This window comes from Lepidochelys kempii, chromosome 5 (genome assembly GCF_965140265.1).
Source record: "Lepidochelys kempii isolate rLepKem1 chromosome 5, rLepKem1.hap2, whole genome shotgun sequence".
NCBI classification, from domain to species: Eukaryota; Metazoa; Chordata; order Testudines; family Cheloniidae; genus Lepidochelys; species Lepidochelys kempii.
This window is the reverse complement of record NC_133260.1, coordinates 87,397,960-87,417,065: the sequence shown is the minus strand read 5'-3', so window position 1 is coordinate 87,417,065 and position 19,106 is coordinate 87,397,960. Positions and strand designations below refer to the sequence as shown.

At 37.7% G+C, this 19,106-nt stretch overlaps 1 protein-coding gene across 5 annotated transcripts in view; it reads right to left on the bottom strand.

Moving 5' to 3' along the window:
* Positions 1-18,901, bottom strand: part of CNTNAP4 (contactin associated protein family member 4) — a 310,896-nt gene extending 291,995 nt beyond the window's left edge. For 4 of the 5 annotated variants that reach the window (XM_073344935.1, XM_073344938.1, XM_073344940.1 and 1 more), the window contains exon 1: positions 18,520-18,901. In XM_073344935.1, coding sequence (XP_073201036.1) covers positions 18,520-18,604 — 85 coding nt within the window. In that variant the 5' untranslated portion in view covers positions 18,605-18,901. The remainder of the gene's footprint in view (positions 1-18,519) is intronic. The other variant, XM_073344936.1, reaches the window with a different exon arrangement.
* Positions 18,902-19,106: the final 205 nt, after the last annotated feature.

Below are 19,106 nucleotides of genomic sequence, written 5' to 3'. Positions count from 1 at the left end.
TGTCAGGACTGAGATCTTGCACAAAATGCTGTAGTTTTGGCTGTCTGTAAATAAGTTTAGTATTCTTCATTTGAAGGGTCCTAAGATCCCTAGCATTTGGGGAAAGGATTACCTGAGTAATCAGAGTACCTGCCAGGAAAAAATAAAATAAATGAAAAGTTGGCTCCTGTGATATGGTAACTCTTCATCCCCCAGTAGTGCTCATAGCAGTTACGTGCTTAGTTTCCTTTGCTGAACACGTATCCATACAAATTTATTCTTCAGAGTTTATGCATTTTTCAAATAAACACACACATTGGAAAATGTGTTTTCAACATCATCATCTAAAAACTGCAAGCAGGGAGTCCAGTCAAATTCAATTCAAATGGTGTAACTTTTTTTTAAAAGCAATTTTTAAATGTTTAGGGTTTTTTCCTTTTTTTAAAAAAAAACTTTACAACTTTTATTTTAACTTAAGAAATAGGCCTACTTGTCTTCAGTATCACATTATAAAACCAATGATAGGGGAAGATATGTCAGGATACTGTTACTTTCTGGAACTTAATGTTAAATATTGCTCAAGTTTTAATTTTATTCTTTGATAATTTTTTTCTATTTTCATTTAGTTAGGTACTATAGACTCAGAGACATTAAGGTCAGAAGTGATCATCTAGTCTAATCTCCTGCAAATTGCAGGCCACAGAATCTCACCCACTCACTATGATAGACCCCTAACCTCTGGCTGAGTTACTGAAGTCCTCAAATCATGGTTTAAAGACTTCAAGTTACAGAGAGAATCCACCATTTACACTAGCTTAAACTGGCAAGAGACCGGTGCCAATGCTGCAGAGGGAGACAAAAATCCCCCAGGCCCTCAACCAATCTGTCCCGGGGAAAAATCCTTCCAGACCCCATTTATGGTAATCAGTTATACCCTGAGTGTGTGGACAAGACACCCCACCCCAACCAGATACCTGGAAAAGAATTCTCTGTAGTAACTCAGAGCCCTTCCCACCTAGTGTCCCATCACCCTTCACTGGAGACATTTACTGCTAGCAGTCACAGATCAGCTATATGCCATATTAGGCAGTTTCATCATACCATCCCTTCCATAAACTTATCAAGCTCAGTCTTGAAGCCAGTTAGGATTTTTGTCCCTTGGAAGGCTGTTCCAGAACTTCACTCCTCTGATGGTTAGAAACCTTTGGCTACTTTGAATCCTATACTTGTGGATGACCAGTTTATATCCATTTGTTCTTGTATCAATATTGCAACTTAAACACCAGGGTGGGGAAGGAGTTATTTAAGTTATCCCACTGATGTATTTAAAGAGAGCAATCATATCTCCCCTCAGCCTGCTTATGTTAAGACTATACAAGCCAAGTTCTTTGAGTCTCCTCTCATGAAGTAGGTTTTCCATTCCTCAGATCATCGTAGCAGCCCTTCTCTGCGCCTGTTCCAGTTTGAATTAGTCTTTCTTAAACATGGGAAACAAAAATTGCACACAGTATTCCAGATGAGGTCTCATCAGTGCCTTGTATAATGGTAACAACACTTCCCGGTCTCTACTGAAAATACTTCGCCTGATGCATGCTAGGACTGCATTAGCCTTTTTCACTGCTGCATCACATTTGCAGCTCATCATCATACTGTGATCAACCAGTACACCCAGCTCTTTCTCCTTCTCTGTCACTTCCAACTGGTAAGTCCCCAGCCTATAGAAAAAAAATCTTGTTATTCCCTAAATACATGACTTTGCACTTTCCACTATTAAATTTCATCCCAGCACTATTAAATGACAGAATTTGTATTCTTGTTTGTTGTAATTGTTAGCTAAAAGTTGTTAAAATTTACATAACCGTACCTAAAAATTGGGAATGCGCCAAAGTAATGCTCATAAAACAATCATTCCATTTAACTCATGTTCAAAATTATATGCCTTTACTGATACAATGATGGAAAATTTAATCATTTTTTAAAAAATTATATTGGGAAAAATGCAAAATTAAATTGCTTCAACCTAAGGTAGTGTTTTCCCAGGATTCCCAATAAATAAATATACATGTATATGAATAATCTAACTACAGCTTGTTACTTTTCTACATATACAAGTTTTAGCTGTCAGAGTTTGAAACCTGATAAAATTTCGTATGAAAAATTAATGGTTCAAAGCTGAATTCGCTTAAGTGAACACTTTTTACACAGTATAGGACGTAACAAAAAAGCAATCATGTTCAACCAAAAACTCTGCTCAGGAACTCAGTGACAAGGGGAGTCTCGAACACTGAAGGGCTCTACGTTGTTTTGTAGGATGAGTGTCATAGTTTTGATGCACTAGTTTTACTAAATTCAAAGCACCTATTGATTCACAGCAGGACTGTTACTTATTTATCTAGCTTTCACAAAGATGGATACGAAATTTATATAAAAATCAGAGTGAATCAAGAGAGATCACAATATGAAATAGGACTACTCTACCATAATACAATTCATTATACATCAGAGGAATTTCCAGAAACAATTGGTACATTTCAAAAGCAAACATTAAATATTTATAAAACATCACTTATTTCATGAGGTAATTTAAGAACTCTGAGCACATTGATTTTATAAAAACCACACTATTCACTGACCAATAATTTTTAACATGTACATTGTGGTTATGTTTGTTAAGATATTTCACTTATTGTAACAGCAACCCCATTTCTCTTTAAAGTAAAAAGGTTTATTAAATATGGATTTTCTTTGCTTTCTCATATATATAATTTTAGCCTTAAACTATAAAGTGTTTTATACTCTCTCTCAAAATATGGTTTCAATAAAACCTGCAGGATCTGAAAAGTTGAAATAAACCTTATTTTAAAGGCATATAATAACACCTATAAAATCAACATGTGTCATTTGTACTTAAAGGGGATAGACATAATTCAAGTACACTGTGCTTACATGGACCAGATCCTCCTCTATACCTCTATAGGTAGAAAAGAACAATATGCATGGAAGTAAATTTGCTTATAGACAACAAATATGTATAATTGTTTGTTTTGGTATCCATCTACAACATTGAATCAGGTTGATATGATGTATCAAAAGATACACAGAAAAAAATAAGAAAGACACTTAAAAGATTTTCTACATTACTTACATATGGTCTCACAGTTATAATACTACCTAGCTGTGCATTCCAACATGAATCATCATCATGCATCACATCACTAAATAGTTTTAGAAAATTAATAGTGCCTTTGAGACATAATTTATTTTGCAATTTACTTGCACAGCAAAAGTAACCCTGCAGTGTTATAACTGTATTTCCATAAGAAGCATTGGACAGTGGGAGAAATTTGCCTGTGTAATTATGCAGCCAAACCCACTCAGCTCTAACATCCTTAGCCAAATTATCATCTCTCTTATCAATATGTCAATAAAATAATAAAACTAGAGGGGAAGAATCTGTATGACGTTCACTGCTTTCTATATGCAGGCTGTGAGCAGGAGTGATTAGTTGAGGTTGGGGATGACAATCTTATTCCTCAGGATACTACTCAGGTTTGTATTACCTTTCATGAATGTTGTGTCCCCTTCCTCTGTGACTTTAGCTAATGTAATATTCATTCATTGATCATGCCCCAGCCTTCCTCAGTCCCACACCCAAAAACGCATTATGCATTGATGTGGAGGGAGCCACCTGCTGAAGGCAATTCCATTCTACATTGTCGTCTTAGATTTCCCTACACACTCCAATTTGGAACACCACCAATTCTGCTTTCTGTTATTGATTCTACTTTATACTATGTTGTCAACTCACTCAAAAGGAATTCTAGTAGACAAGAGAAGCACAGCTTTCCATTACAGAAGATATGATACGATAGAGACATCAGCTTAAGTATTTATACAAAACTATATTTCATTTTTGTTTCAACAAATTATCCAGTGTTAAACTAAGGCTCAGTAGTCTAATTCCTGGGATCAGCACTTTTGCCTTTTCTGAAGATATACTATATTGGTTACCCACCCACCCACCCGTCAAACTGAAATTCAATAAGAGATCACATATTTTTTGCTATCAGGTCAGCAAACTCATTTTTCAACTGCTTCAGGACCACTGCAGGAAAACAACAATTTGTTTTAGTGATTTGTTGCGTGGGATACTGGAGTGTCAAAAGGAACAAATGGACAATTTAAATAGCAACATGTCACCAGAATCAATGGTTTTAAGGAGTAATCTTTTATGTGGTACATACAATAGGGCCATAATCTGGCTGCAAATGCCCAACAGAGAATTCCTCTGTTTGCTCAAGTGTGCTTCAGAGTAGGGGGCTATCCTGGGGGGAGAGAAGGGATATGGTGTATGGAACCTATCCTACTGGCACAACTAGGAGCAGCCCAGAAGCTACCTACGGTCCATTTTGGTCAATTTCACACTAGCCATAGGATTTTAAAAATCATCAATTTCATGATTTCAGCTATTTAAATCTGAAATTTCAGAGTAGTAACTGTAGGGGTCCTGACCCAAAAAGGAGTTGTGTGGGGGTCGCAAGGTTATTGTAGGGGGGGTTGCAGTACTGCTTCCCTTACTTCTGCACTGCTGCTGGCGGCGACGCTGCCTTCAGGGCCGTGCAGCTGGAGAGTGATGGCTGCTGGCTGGGAGCCCAGCTCTGAAGGCAGAGCCACCGCCAGCAGCAGGGCAGAACGAACGATGGCATGGTATGGTACTGCCACCCTTCGTTCTGCGCTACTGCTGATGGGGTGCCACCTTCCGAACTGGGCACCTGTCCAGAAGCCACTGCTCTCCAGTCACCCAGCTCTGAAGGTAGTGCAGAAGTAAGGGTGGCAATACCACAACCCCCTAAAATAACCTTGCAACCCCCCTGCAACTCCCTTTTGCGTCAGGACCCCCAGTATGAGAAACACTGATCTCCCTCATAGTATAGGGTAAAAGCACACACAAGGCCAGATTTCACAGGGAGGTGGGGGAGGGAGACAAGATTTTGCAGTCTGTAACAGGTTTTTCATAGCCGTGAATTTGGTAGGGACCTAATCATTACTAACCATAAACAGCAGAATATAAACCAACATATCTGTTGGTACACAATACTAGAAGCAGAAAGGCTGTACTGGAAAACCAGGTAGTTGCTGCTCAGTAACTTATGATCCCATGAATCATAATACCAGCCATGTTCAACTGTAGTTCTTTCCACAACTTTGTTGGTGCCATGCTACACCTGTAAGCAACAGTTTCTAAACACAAATCTAGCAGTGCTAGTGTGCTTTAGAACATGCTTCATTCACAAAACCTGCAGAGTGATCAGGAAGCTTCTCCATCTGGGCACCTTCTGGACAGTGTAAATGAAATTCACCAATCAACTTAAAAGGCATGCTAGTCCCACTAGAACTGTTAAAAATAACAGACTCCTTCCTAAACTGTTTGTCATGCCTGCGCATACTCTGCTGAAATGAATTCACATTTTCAGAAGCTGAAACTCCTGAGTTATGAAGAGGAATGGCCATGTTCAATAGTACCACATTAGGGTGGCAAGGAATGAGATGAGATGAGAATTAAGCATTTTTTAAAGCTAACAAAAATTGTATCTCATTATGTTGTTTGCCAGTGTAGAACTAGGTAAAACAGCTCTGATTGGTCTCAAAATGTAAAAAAAATCATCTGGGGTTCACTATCATTTGCATGTGCAGTCCTGCCAACCCCCGGGGTGTTCAAAATTTATGGGTCAGACTCCGAAACATTGAGGCCAGTTTTAAAATCAGATTTTTTTTAATCCAATGAATTGAGTTCTTTTTATTTGCCCCCTCGTTACTGAGCCTTTAGGGTGTATTGATTTAACGTTTTCTGGCTTTCCTCCACAACCATATGGGCTAGAAGCTTACTTTTTTAAAATGAAAGCTGAGATTCTCAAGCAATCATTTGAAAACCAGGGCTTTAAGGAAAACACCAAATTATCATAAGACTCATGATAAAATCATGAGATTTGGCAACACTGCAGCTGCAAATGACAGTTACATGCCTAAACACCCTTTGCATTTTAGTCTATTTATCTGTATAAAAGATGGTGCCTGCAAAATAGGTCCAGCAGGTTGAAGTCACTTTTAAAAATTGACTCTTAATATATTTTAAGTTAACCATTGGTCACTTCTTAAAATTTGTCAGCACTCATACTTTAATACATTCAAATAATCACAGAAATCCCAAGTGAATAACTACTATGGAAGAATCTTTCTACAAGTATTCAGTACAATGGGTGGAAAACTCCAGATTTTTTAGGATCAGAACCACCACACAGAGCACAATAGCCAAGGCAGTTCATCAGCATCCAAACCATATGTCTGAGCCAGAGACAATTCCAACCGTTGGAGAACATGCTAGGAAAACATTGCTGCTACAGGAAAATTACAGTCTGGCATTTGGGCTTGTGATTTATATTGGAAGAGTAGGGGGAAGGGTTATAAAATATACTGCCTCAGTAACTCAGAGCAGTGGTTCTTCAAAACTTGCTTTTGATTAATCATGTACATTTTTTTTCCTTGGCATCATAAGACATTCTGCACTTGATTAAAAAAAAAACCAAAACCACACATTTCTAAGCAGCAAAACCAATACCAAAAAACACTCAAGAGAGACAAAAATGTTAATACATTATTTGAAATGAATTATCTGTATATTTAAATGTTATTTCTAAGCAAACACATTGATCCAAGTTTGATCAAGCCTAATGCTGCTATGCACATTTCCTATTTTTATCCAAAGCTCTGAGGAGAACATTTTATATTAAGAGCTAAAATATTCTTAAAAGTTAATACACTAACGTTAAGAAATCACAGACCCTGTGTAGGGGAGGGGAAATTAGAACTGAAATAATCATCATCCATCTCTGATACAAGGGACGCCTGACTAATGTCTGGATTTCCCCTCATTTAGATACCCCCCTGAATATTTGAATAAGTGGGAACACTAATTAATGCTATATTTTCAATATTGAACTACTGAGGGCCATAATGAACTCTTCAAAAATCCGCTAGAAGTATTCCTCCGTGGTCAATTGGGCAGAAGACGACCACACTCTAACCATCTCTTACATGACACATTCAGTGACTGCTACTTTTTGATAAATGATATGCTCAGTCATGTAGGACATGGAATTCCTTCTGAATGAGTTACTGAAAGGAAAGCAACATTCTTGGGAACTTTCTTAAAGTGATTGAAGTGGATTCAAAAAGACCTCCTCATGCGTATCAGCATTTCAGGAGGTAAGTGTCTGTCCTTAAAGGAGGCTCCAAAACAGTAACTTTTGTATGTAGCTTCTCTTTTTGATATGCACCACATAACAGTGAAGAATATGTGATGCTCAGTGATGAGAAGGGCATTTCCTACAGAGGGTTTTCACCTCAGTGATTAACAACTGATGAACGATGGTGTAATGTAATGAGATAAACTGTAAAACAGAAGGTTAAAATATTTGTGGGATTGTGGTAAACACACAAGAGCTGATGGGGAGGCTTGACAGAACTGGCAGAAGTTCCAGGGCCTAGGAAATTGACTGGAGGGTCCCCACTGCCAAGAGGGATGTCAGACAAAAGGTGTACATCCAGAGTGCATACCTACCTGGCCAAAAGCCAGGGACAATGCCTAAACTCTGTGAAGCCCCAACAAGCTAAGGATATGAGATTCAGCCAGTGCTTTAATTTGTGCCAGGGCTTGCCACGGGTGAGCCCTGGCACCTCTAGGCTTGGCAGTTTATAATCCTGGCACACTTTGGCTTGCTACATCAGTTAGGAAAGTAAAAAAAAAAAAAAAATTGGATGAGCCCCAGCACCTCTTTCATTACAAATTAAGCACCAGATGCAGCAGTTGGATCTCCACAGCAGTCTGACAGGTGTCTGACCTGGAGGAGCTCAACCAGATCTGGGACAGATGGTTCCTAGTGTAATGGTGAAAGACAGATGAGAAGAAAACTGAATATAAGAGGATACTTCAAATATTTTGCAATATGACAGTGCATAATCTGGGCACTGTGCAAAAACTGTACAGTGTGCAGCTCAGTTAATTCAATTCAGAACAGTAACAAATATTAGTATTAAACACTGAGGAGTGAAACAGTGTGTATTCTGGTGATGAAGAATATGCTGGGGAAGTAGAATCAGGAAGTACAGCTTTTTTGGTGCATCCCACCATCATCTTTGAATCACAGAAGATGGACACAGAAAAACCCTATTTTATCATCATCTTCATCCCTCCCTCCCAGCACTCAGACCACTAGTGCTTGCATTATGTTCCTCATATTGCACAGGTCCACTTTCATAACTGGTATCAGATGAGCAACACTATCCATATCAATGTCAATTTGCTGGAGATTCTTCTCATATGTGGATATAAATCAGGAGTATCCCAAATGATATCAATAAGATTACACAGTCTAAAACTGGTGACACAGAGAGATGAATCAGGCCCATTGTTTTAAAGGGCGTTTTGATTTCTTGACTGATTTTCTTCTGAGTCTAAGGTTAAGTTTTTGGAAATTAAGTTTTTGTTCAGATCTCAAGGAAAAGCACATTTCCACCTCCTTACCTATGTTCTCTTTTACCTGTGCAATGGAGTCCGATTTGATTTTTTTATTTGAATCAGAATCAGGAGAAACTGACAAATTCTCAGACTGGAAGAAATACAGATTTCAGGATGAAGTAGATGGAGATTCAGATACTGGTTTTCATGTGCTTTCACTAGCAGTTTGCTGAAGAGTATAAGCCATTTTTTTAAAGCTGAAGTTGGGAAACACGCTGAGCAGCTGCTCTAAGAGCTTGAGAACCTTTAACCATCTCCCATGTTTGCTGAAGAGACTCAATACAAGAAACGTTCACCATCTTATAGGACTATGCTTTGAAAAGGTGCAACATGTGCTTCCCTTTACACACAATCTGATCTGCTGGCCGTAGAAGAGGGTGAATGGATCTGTAGACTTGCCTTTGTCTTCCCCATTTCTGTTCAGGGCTGCTCATGGCCTTAAGTATAGTTCTAGTAGCTGGGATCACCAAGGCAGAGGGACACCCACTCCCTGATGCTAGCAGCTGGAAAGGGCAGTGATGTAGGAGCCACTACAGTATCTCCATTACACCGGAATCCTCTAGGGGCCAGATCTGCTACTGATCAAGTTTGCTTTGTGTCAGGGACCTGGAGCAAAGCATATTTACCCAACCTCAGATTTGGGATCTCAACATTTATTTCTATCATGCGGATAAACAATATGTTATAAGTGCAGACACAAGAGACCATAACATAACATGTCTGTTAAGGACACATAAGAGCACAGGTGTGAAAGAGTCATAAATCTCTCATTTTTAAAAATAATGTATTGGTTAACCATTTCCTGGAATATTTGTGACACCATGGAAAAAAAAAAAGACTCAAACAGAATCTGTAACATAAAGAAGAATTGGAAACTGGGAGAGAAAAAGCACAGTCCAATCCCAGACAGTAGTGATTCTGCAGAGAGTAATACACAGGAGACTAAAACAGACACACTTTCTACTACAGTTTCTAAAGGATGAAAGAGTGCAAGAAATATTTTCTCCAGTTATTTTATATATATAAAAAAGACTCCACCTAAAAGTGAAAAAGATGAAAAGTACCTAACTCTGGGAGAAAGGAGAGGGACAGCAGAGATGGCATCACTCTACATAGCAGCTTATCACTAGATCAGGAATGAACAGTACTAAAAAATAGGCTCATGGAATTAACATCTATGGCATAAAGAAAAGGAGGACTTGTGGCACCTTAGAGACTAACCAATTTATTTGAGCATAAGCTTTCGTGAGCTACAGCTCACTTATAAATTGGTTAGTCTCTAAGGTGCCACAAGTACTCCTTTTCTTTTTGCGAATACAGACTAACACGGCTGTTACTCTGAAACCTGTCATCTATGGCATGAAGCCCTTTTCTGGGCAGACTGCAGCTAGTTTGAACAGATACATGGAAATGTCTGACTCATTTGCTCGTTTACTTTTTCACTACAAAAAAGCATTTTTTTAATTTTATTGAGTTGTCTTTAGCTTAGCCCATTTTGCCTATATTAAGTAGAGTCTTGTCCTTCAAACAATATGACTTCATTTTCAAGTTCCTTCTGTCCTCTCTAGTGAGCGTCACTGTACAATAAAGATCTGAGTTTGAAATCCCATGAATAATAGAGTGAAAAACATTAAGAAATAAACAAACACACACACCCCCATTGCTATGTGTTTATATTAGAGAAGGCAAGGTCAAAGAAATGCTCTTTGCACTTGGAGTGCAAGATGGTGAGGTTGTGATAGTCCTTAGATCCTGTGAGAGGTCATTCCAGTGTCTTGGGCTGGCCCCCCAAGTCTCATTAAAAGTCAGTGGGACTTGGCTCTTTAGTGCTTACGTGACTTTTGAAAATGGGGCTCTGAATGGTAGTCTTGGGCTCAGCACCACTTAGAAGCTTTTAAAAATTCTACCCATCATCTCATAGACCCACTGGCAGCTTTTTTGGTTCCACACATCTCAAGAGAGCGATTTCATAAGCAAGGGAACAACCTAAAGTTATTCCAACAGTCTCCTCCCATCCCCCAGTTTCTCTTTAGTCAATTTGGATAAGTGGGTAATTCATATCAGCAGCCTAGCTCCGTATCTGAATCCTCTGAACAAGACAGGATGAAAAGGCAGTTACCCATCACACTTTCATATAGACAGGTGATGAATAGCTCAGTTACACCCAAAGCGTCTAGAATATCACTGCTTGCTAGTATGTCTGGAGGCTCTTATTCAATTTTTAGTGAGGCAAAAATCCCATTGATCTCCATGAAAGTTGTGCCTGAGTAAGGACTTCAGGATCTGGTGTACAGCTTTTCACTTTTCAAGAATATTTCTTAGTTACGGAAATGAGTGAATGTTTCTTTAAAGAAAACAATCAGTACTCTTGGCATGATTACAAAATGCTTTCCAACTAGAGATTTTGATTTCCTCTGTACAGTAGCTAGGAATCCCTCCATTGATCAGTGAAAAGAGTTATAGTGAGACATACGGTTTACTGGCTTACAGAATGTCAGGTCTTTCAGACTGTATAAAGATGTATAATGGCACTGAGAATCTTTTCTGCTTTATCACTGTGACAGAGGGGAATGTGGAGGCTGTAGTATATTACTGACCAGTCACACCCCTTTTTACACAAGTTGCTTTCTGCTATTAAAAAAAGCCATCAGCACAAAGACAACATTAAATTCTAGCAGGCTTTGGGTTAAATCGTGCCTTTAAATCACAGCCTATAATAGCGGGTGATGCGGAAAGTGATTAGATATAGTGGTCCCACTGAAATCAGTGAGTTTGCCATTGACTTCAGCGGAGCCAGGATTTCACCCAGTGTTCCACTCTTCCCACTCAGTGGCTCTCACAACTATGCCATTACCCACTGCCTCTGGTGTGTCTTGGGCCAGCATCTGCACTAGCCTGAATAGTTCTTCTCAGAAGAGGGCAAGGTGTGCATCTGTGTCCAAACACAGCACAGGGGAACAAGTAGGATAGATGACTATTTTTTGGTGTCCTTCAGCTCCTATGCACCCACACTTGTTTACAAGCTGATCAATAGGACATGGCATAGATAGGCCAGTTATTGAAGCCATGATTTATATGGACACTTTGTGTCGACACAGAAACCAATAGAGGCCACCACGTACCTTAAAAATAAGGCATACTAGATAATTAGTGATACACAGTGAGAAACTAGAAAGATTACAACGTACACTCTTAACACTTCTATTTAATTAGTGCTAAAGGAAAATTTCTGGCAGTGTAACAAAAATCTTTTTGTATTATAATTAGTTTTACTTCAATATATGCTACTGTGAAAAGAACATGTGTAGTTGCTGAGTTTTTTGTCTCCTACAGTAATTACAGATTACACATACTGATCACATTTAATCAAACCACAGGAGACTGACACATAGAAATTACACTGCAGGTGAGTTAACTCAGATGCATTAGGCTCCCAACATGGAATACAATCTACCTACATTATGTTTATCAATGTAAAATATCACCTGGATGTCTTCTTTTTGCCCAAAGCAGCGTCCTACAGACTTGTTCTCATATTAAGCTGTTCCACGTAATCTGCTAGTTTGGTGTTTTGTTCAGTTACTCAGCATCTGAGTAATACCATGTACTTCATATTGCATAACTCAGAGTGTGTTGTGAGATTTCACAGATTTCTCCTAAAAACTGTATTTTTGCAGTAACTTTGAACAGATCAACCCATTAAATTCAGCCACAGCCAAGGAATAAAGTCGAGTACATTTCAACAGTTTCATACAAGAGGTGATTTTTTTTTTATTATTATTGAATAATATCCTTGTGGATAAAGGACTCGTGCTGAAACAGTTTTTCCCCTATAAAATTACACTTTAAAAATCTATTATTCCTTTAAATCTTTTCTCATTGGTATTTAATTGTGGACTGATTCAAACGTCTAAAAGTGCAAGATATAAGTTACTGGTTAACTGCATAAATTCAAATATTCCAACATGCTGTTTCTAATCCAATTTTCCCTCAAGATCACACAAGTAAATATACTAATTGCACAAACACTGTTATAGAAACAAACAGGCACTTTACCAGTTAGGAACAAGCAATATCTTATTCTTGAACACTATCAAGTAATAAGATATCCTTAATAAAAAAGTAACTAGACCCGCTACCCAGCTGGATAGACCTCCTTCTATATTGTTTTTCTTTCCTTTGTGATTTAAAGCCTTAGAAGTACTTTTCAGCACTGGTCTATTAAATAGGTATGGTCTTTAAATAATAATTTTGTAGTTACTAATTTAAATCTATTTAAAAATGTCAAAAGTTTCCAGGCTTCAATCATTTTTCAAATTATTGCACTGAAAATACTCATTAACTGGAACATAAGCGGTATCATTTTTTATCTGCCAGTTCACACTACTCCGCTCACTGTAAGCAGAGTAGTAGTTTCTAATGAACCATGAAGAGAATTCACTTTGAAAAACAGGGTTTGGAGCCCAATCCTGCTCTTATTGCCATAAATGTAAGGTGTCAATATGATCAGGATAAGGCCACTGAGTGTCTTTCTAAAAGATATTATAGAGACAAGGTGGATAAGGTAATATCTTTTATTGGAGCAACTTCTGTTGATGAGAGAGACAAGCTTTCAAGCTACACAGAAGAACTCTATGTGACTCGAAAGCTTGTCTCTCTCACCAAACAGAAGTTGGCCCAGTAAAACATATTACCTTACCCACTTTGTCTCTCTAATATCTTGGGACCGACACAGCTACAACTACACTGCATACAAGATATTAGACCTTGAGCTTTCTATTTGTGTGCGTGTATGCACCCCCCACCCATACTATAAACCATTCCTATCCAACATTTCCCATTAGCTTCTTTAGGTTATGCCCCAAGTGCACTATTGACATTTAAAAAAAAACCTCTCTCTCTTAATACTGTGTTTCACATTCATTCCATTCAGGGGGAAAAGGGGTCTTGAGTTGTGTCTGAGTAAATTAGTGACAGTACATGATGACATGTGGAGGTATGAAAATATTATCACCATCAATTTGGGATTGATACATTACTCACTAGTGTCAAAACCACAAATTAGTTATGCATACCATGTCGAAGAAGTGCAAATGCATGTTTTATACCACATCACACCATCACAAGCATACAGAATGGGGCATGTTTTACAGAAAAAAGTATTTTACATATGTCAGAGTTTTAAACAATGCTATTGGTACTATTTTTGGTATTCTTCCATCTGTAAAACCAGGATTCCTTAACAACATGAATTAAAAGTGAAGGCTTGTCTCAGGGAGAGGAAAATTATAATTTATGAACTTCAGAAACCTCTAAAATAGCCTAAGATAGCTATTTCATACAGAAAAAGTTGTCTGATAACATCTGAAATATGAATTAAAGTTGTGTCCCACTGGAAAGATTAAAAAGATATATTTAGATAATCATCTTTTTGAACCAGGAATTGTCCTTTTAGAGTGTTTGGAAAGTACCTAGCACATAATAATGGGTGCTACCATAAAAAAAAATCCACAACTAAATGTTAATACTAATAGAAAAGGGTGGTGATTGCGAATGTGAGGGGAGGAGAGAATTCCTAACTTTCACATAGAACAAAGCTCTCATTTCTGTGAGATACTGCACCTTTAACATACTACTGATAGAATACCAGCGGTCAGTTTTGGGGAAAAATTTACTTTTGAAAGAAGGAAACATTTCTCCAGCAATGTGGTGGTGGGATTTTTTGTTTTTCCTTTTTTCCCCATTGGTGCTATTAGAAGTTGCTCTTCAGTTTTGAATGTTTGAACTAGTCCTACTGTTGATGATGATTAGGCAGACTACAAGTGAGCTTGTCAAAAGATACATAAGTGAAATTTATCAGATGAATATCACCACTCCTTACATTCTATCGTTATGCTACACATAAACAGGTATATACATGTCTTAAGGAGGCACTCTTACTGGATCCATAGTTATGATTACTTTATGAGATGCAGTTAATTTATGAATCTCTCTCTCTCTATCCACCCATAAATGGATATTCATCTATAAACTGAAAGAGAAAAAGTATAATACTTAGAGTTTGGAAGCTGTAGTATCATTAATATTTGCACAAGTTAGTGGTGAACTCAGTACTCCTGACAGGCAAAGAGAAAAACTACTTTAAAAGGAACATATACAATAGTCCCTAATGTGTGACACCAGTTGATAGTATACGTTACATGTAATCTACTGTATTCTGCTTAGACAGCTATTTCATTTTTAGATTTTTTTTCTTTTGCTTTCCAAATCCACTGAATACTCTGCTATGAAAGACTCAATATGATTAAGATACTACTCTCTAATAGCAAAAGAGAGGTTCTGTACTGTAATGTTAACAAGAAATTCCAAAACAAAGACCAGTTGACTGACTTACATAAAGTATGGCCATTATCATAGAACAATGAATGTTTGAGTTCAGGGGTATACCTAGAAGGAAAATAAAAACTCTTCTAGATATGAAAGACATTCGAAGCAGAAGTACATGCTTTCGGTCTTCACCTGTATACAGAGAAGAGATTTTATGTGAGAATTCTTTAATTTGTTGGCAGTATTTCCATTCATTCCCCAAATCATCCTTAATAGTTTTGGTCACAGTTGAGTTGAAATGTGTGTGAGATTTAATTATGTTTCATGCAACACTTCATTTTCAGAGAATTTCAAAGGAAGTGCTGTACCTATCAGAGTTTCATGACCAAGTTTCAGGCAAGCATCCAGGAGCTAATTTACCAACTGACTGATTTATGGCTGTGGAGCCAGCTTCAAATAAAATAAAAATGTTTGCTGGCCCCACGAACAAAACTTTACAAGAGTACTTGCCTTGATCCTTATTTTAAAACTTCTATATGACTTTTCATGGTGTCTGATTTATGGCTGTATAGGTCAATTCCCTTTCAAATGCTATTGGAGTTTTAATTCTCCGGGAAGAGGTAACTACTTTTTAAACCTTTAACTGAAGCATTATTGGTACAGAACTTAAAATGTATGAGTTCCCAGTGATAACCATTATCTTACTATGCTAAACCGTTTAGAGTGTCATCCTTCAGGAAAGGACATATACCCACAGAAATGTCATGTTTCAATTTCAAAATGATACGGTTTTTCAGTTTCAGATATGGTGTACTTTAAAATGTCCTTAAGCAGTGAAGGAATATCTCAGAACAATATGGATAGAAGAAAAACTTCAGAACATATCAGTGTGTGTCAAAAAGGGGTATTCACAATCTAGATCATGATCAAACTCAGAAAAAGTTGCTATACAACAAGCAATTCAGATCTGTGAATGTACACTTTATGGTGAAATCCAGATCTCCTTACTCAGGTGTTTTTTTTATTTATTTTAATGGAAGTTTGAGTAAGGATAAAGTAAAAACTGAAGTATGATCTTCAGTATATGGCATTAAAGGAACACCAGAAAAAAACCCGAACAGTAGATTTAGTAGAAGAATGAAAATGTCATCCCATTTTCTCTAAGAATAACTTTGGTTTATCATATTAAAAACCAAGAAAATTCAAACGAAGAATCTGATTGTGACAGCTGTTTATTCTGAGTTATTTGAATTCATTAATTCATATAGGAGAGTCAAGTTCTGAAAGGGATTTCAGCATGTGGTTAACTTCTAATGAAGAAAGTGAAGTATGTTAAAGGGAGAGTAGAACTACTGCTGCATAGTTTTGCAGTAATTGGGGGACGGGACACAACTCTCCCAGGACATTTGAAAACAAACAACTTACATTTTTTGTTAAATACATTATCTGCCACCTCAGATGTACACTGCGCCTTTAAAAACAATTATCCATGTGAAATAAGTGCCTTTTCAGGATTATGTTTTGTGTTCTTGTGAGAAATGAGGGAGCGGTACAACCTAGTGGAGATAAAAATCTCCCAAATTTTATTCCTGTCTCTGACACTGGTTTTCTCAATGAATTTAAGCAAGTTATTTCTCTTCTCCAAGCATCAGTTTAACCATCTGTAAAATGGGGAGTAAATTTATTTTCCTACTTAGAAAGGATGTTTTCACTACTAAGTAATATAGGCAAATCACTTTCAATAGGAAAAAAATAAGTATTAACATAGCCATTCATTTATCAACATAAACTTAGCTTGACTTCTCTCTGAGAAGTATTAGAGAAAATGCAATAAATGTGGTTCACACCTGATTTATTTGACCCTTCATAATTCTATACTGGGAAAAGCTTGATTCTCCCCCCCCCCCCGCCTTGTTTCTTAAATTGTAAGAGTGACCTCTAGTGCTTTACTGTTTTGTTGTATTCTGGAAGTCCTATTTTACAATATGCCTTTCTGATCTGATTTAGTCTTGTGCATACTGCCAAATGCTATTAATGTGTGATTCAATTATGATTTTGTGAAAATGAATGTATTCATAAACCATACGATGCAGAATGATGGAGAATTAAAGCTTAGACTGGATTGCAGCAGAGTATTTTACCAAAGGAGCTTATTATTCATGTTTAGGGCTACTCTATGCACTTGAGTATCAAATGAGATATGATTACTGAATGAAAGCACAAGATCATTTTGGTGCTGCAATGTCATCAGGCTCATGGTAGCATGTTTAGTTTACAAGCTGTCCAAAGGAAAACTCTTCAGTACACATAGCACACAGCACTTCTAACTTCCTTCTCATGGCTTAGATGTTTGCACAGAGCTGTTCCCTGCTACAGTGCTGTAAAGTTATTCCTGAATGTTCTCCCAGTAGCACCAACATTCACATTCTTAAAATGCAGTCACTGTTTCAACCTACCCCATTCATACGCTGCACAGCCAGCCCCTTAACTGGATTAAAAACCAAAACAAAACAGGCTGCTCATTTTAAGCATCTGACATTTAGGCAACTATTCTGATAGATAAGAACGGCCCTACTGGGTCAGAACAAAGGTCCATCTAGCCCAGTATCCGATCTTCCAACAGTGGCCAGTGCCAGGTGTCCCAGAGAGAATGAACAGAACAGGTAATCATCAAGTCATCCATCCCCTGCTGTCACTCATTCCCAGGTTCTGGCAAACAGATGTATCAAAAATAAAAATCCTTATGGTCCACTGAGTACAAAGTACAACCAAAGGAACTCAGAACAATTACTGAACAGGTGACATGCTTAGAAATTAGTGTCTGATAAATTAATTTAGGGTGAAAATGGTCAGACTTGATTCAACACTGAAACCAAAAGATCCCAGTGCTAAGTCACATTTACCTCAGATCTGCCTTCTAGAGGACAGGTTCTCTTACATATTGTGATCACTGTCTCTATATTGCAATACCACCCTATTGGCTAACTATGGTTTACTCATTTAAAAAAACAAAACAAACAAAACAAACCCACAACTTTTTGCTGCTACTGATGGTGCCCTCTTCCTTAGTCATATATGAACACTATTCTCTAAGCAGTCAGTGCACATCTTGTCCTCAACATTTTTCTTTGTTACATTTGCTTTACTCACGAACTGCACACTATTGGACATCAGATTTATTTGAGTGCCAGCTTGTTTCAGGAGATGCAGATACCAGCCTTCCAAATTATAAATTGCTAAAAGCCAAGCTGATGCAGCATACAGTAGAAGTCTTCCAGTAATTTCAATGTAAGACACAATTCCTTGTAAAATGCAGCACTTCTCAAGAGGAAACAAAAATTAAAATGGGGATGGAACATGCAATTCCTTGCTAAAATATTAATTTCAGATTATACTGGAACTTCTCAATAGAATTTTGTATATAGAATTGTATAAATAAATATATAGGACGGATTTTAGAACTTAAAAAATGACATTTCTCAGCCAAGGAAACATTTTCAGGCTAGCTATTTGTGGTCATGTTTTCAGAAGCATTAAGCATTTATTTCAAGAACAAGATTTATTCCAAAGCCAAATAAAATAGCCCAGAAGTTTTCAAAACAGTCTGGTCTGAGTTTTAAATCATTTGTAATACTTACATTTATTTCCTGCCACTATTGTTTTCCAGTTATGAACAGATAACAGAAACAGCAGCTTGAAGAAGATTTCAGTGACAGAATCCATGTTCACATTTATTGAGGCACCCAAAAGAACTAGAGTATTAGAAAACAGCTGCTCTGCACTTCAGTCCTATTCTTGCTTCCTCCTCTCTCTCTCCTTTCAGTGCTTCTCAGTAGTCAGACTCCTCAGTGAAATGCACTCTGCAACTGCTCACACATGCATACACACCTCCAAATCTGCTTTTTTTCCTCCCCTAACAACAGCAATCCCTTAAGAGCAGCAGCAAGAATCTCTCCTCCAATTTCACAGAATCACTCAGGGCTAAACTGCAAGACTACCCTGTACAGCTTGCTTACAGAAGCTACACGTTCACATGTGTCCTGGACACCCCTTGTGGTGATAGGTAGGAAATGAGAGTCTCTATTGAAAGCCAGACAATATGATAGAATATATTGCACATGTGCACCAGGACAGAGTCTTTGCTGGGTTCTCACTGTGCCCCATTCTTTATAGTGATTTTTAAGTATGTGGAGCGTATGTATTTGTTGCACATCCTGCTTTTCCT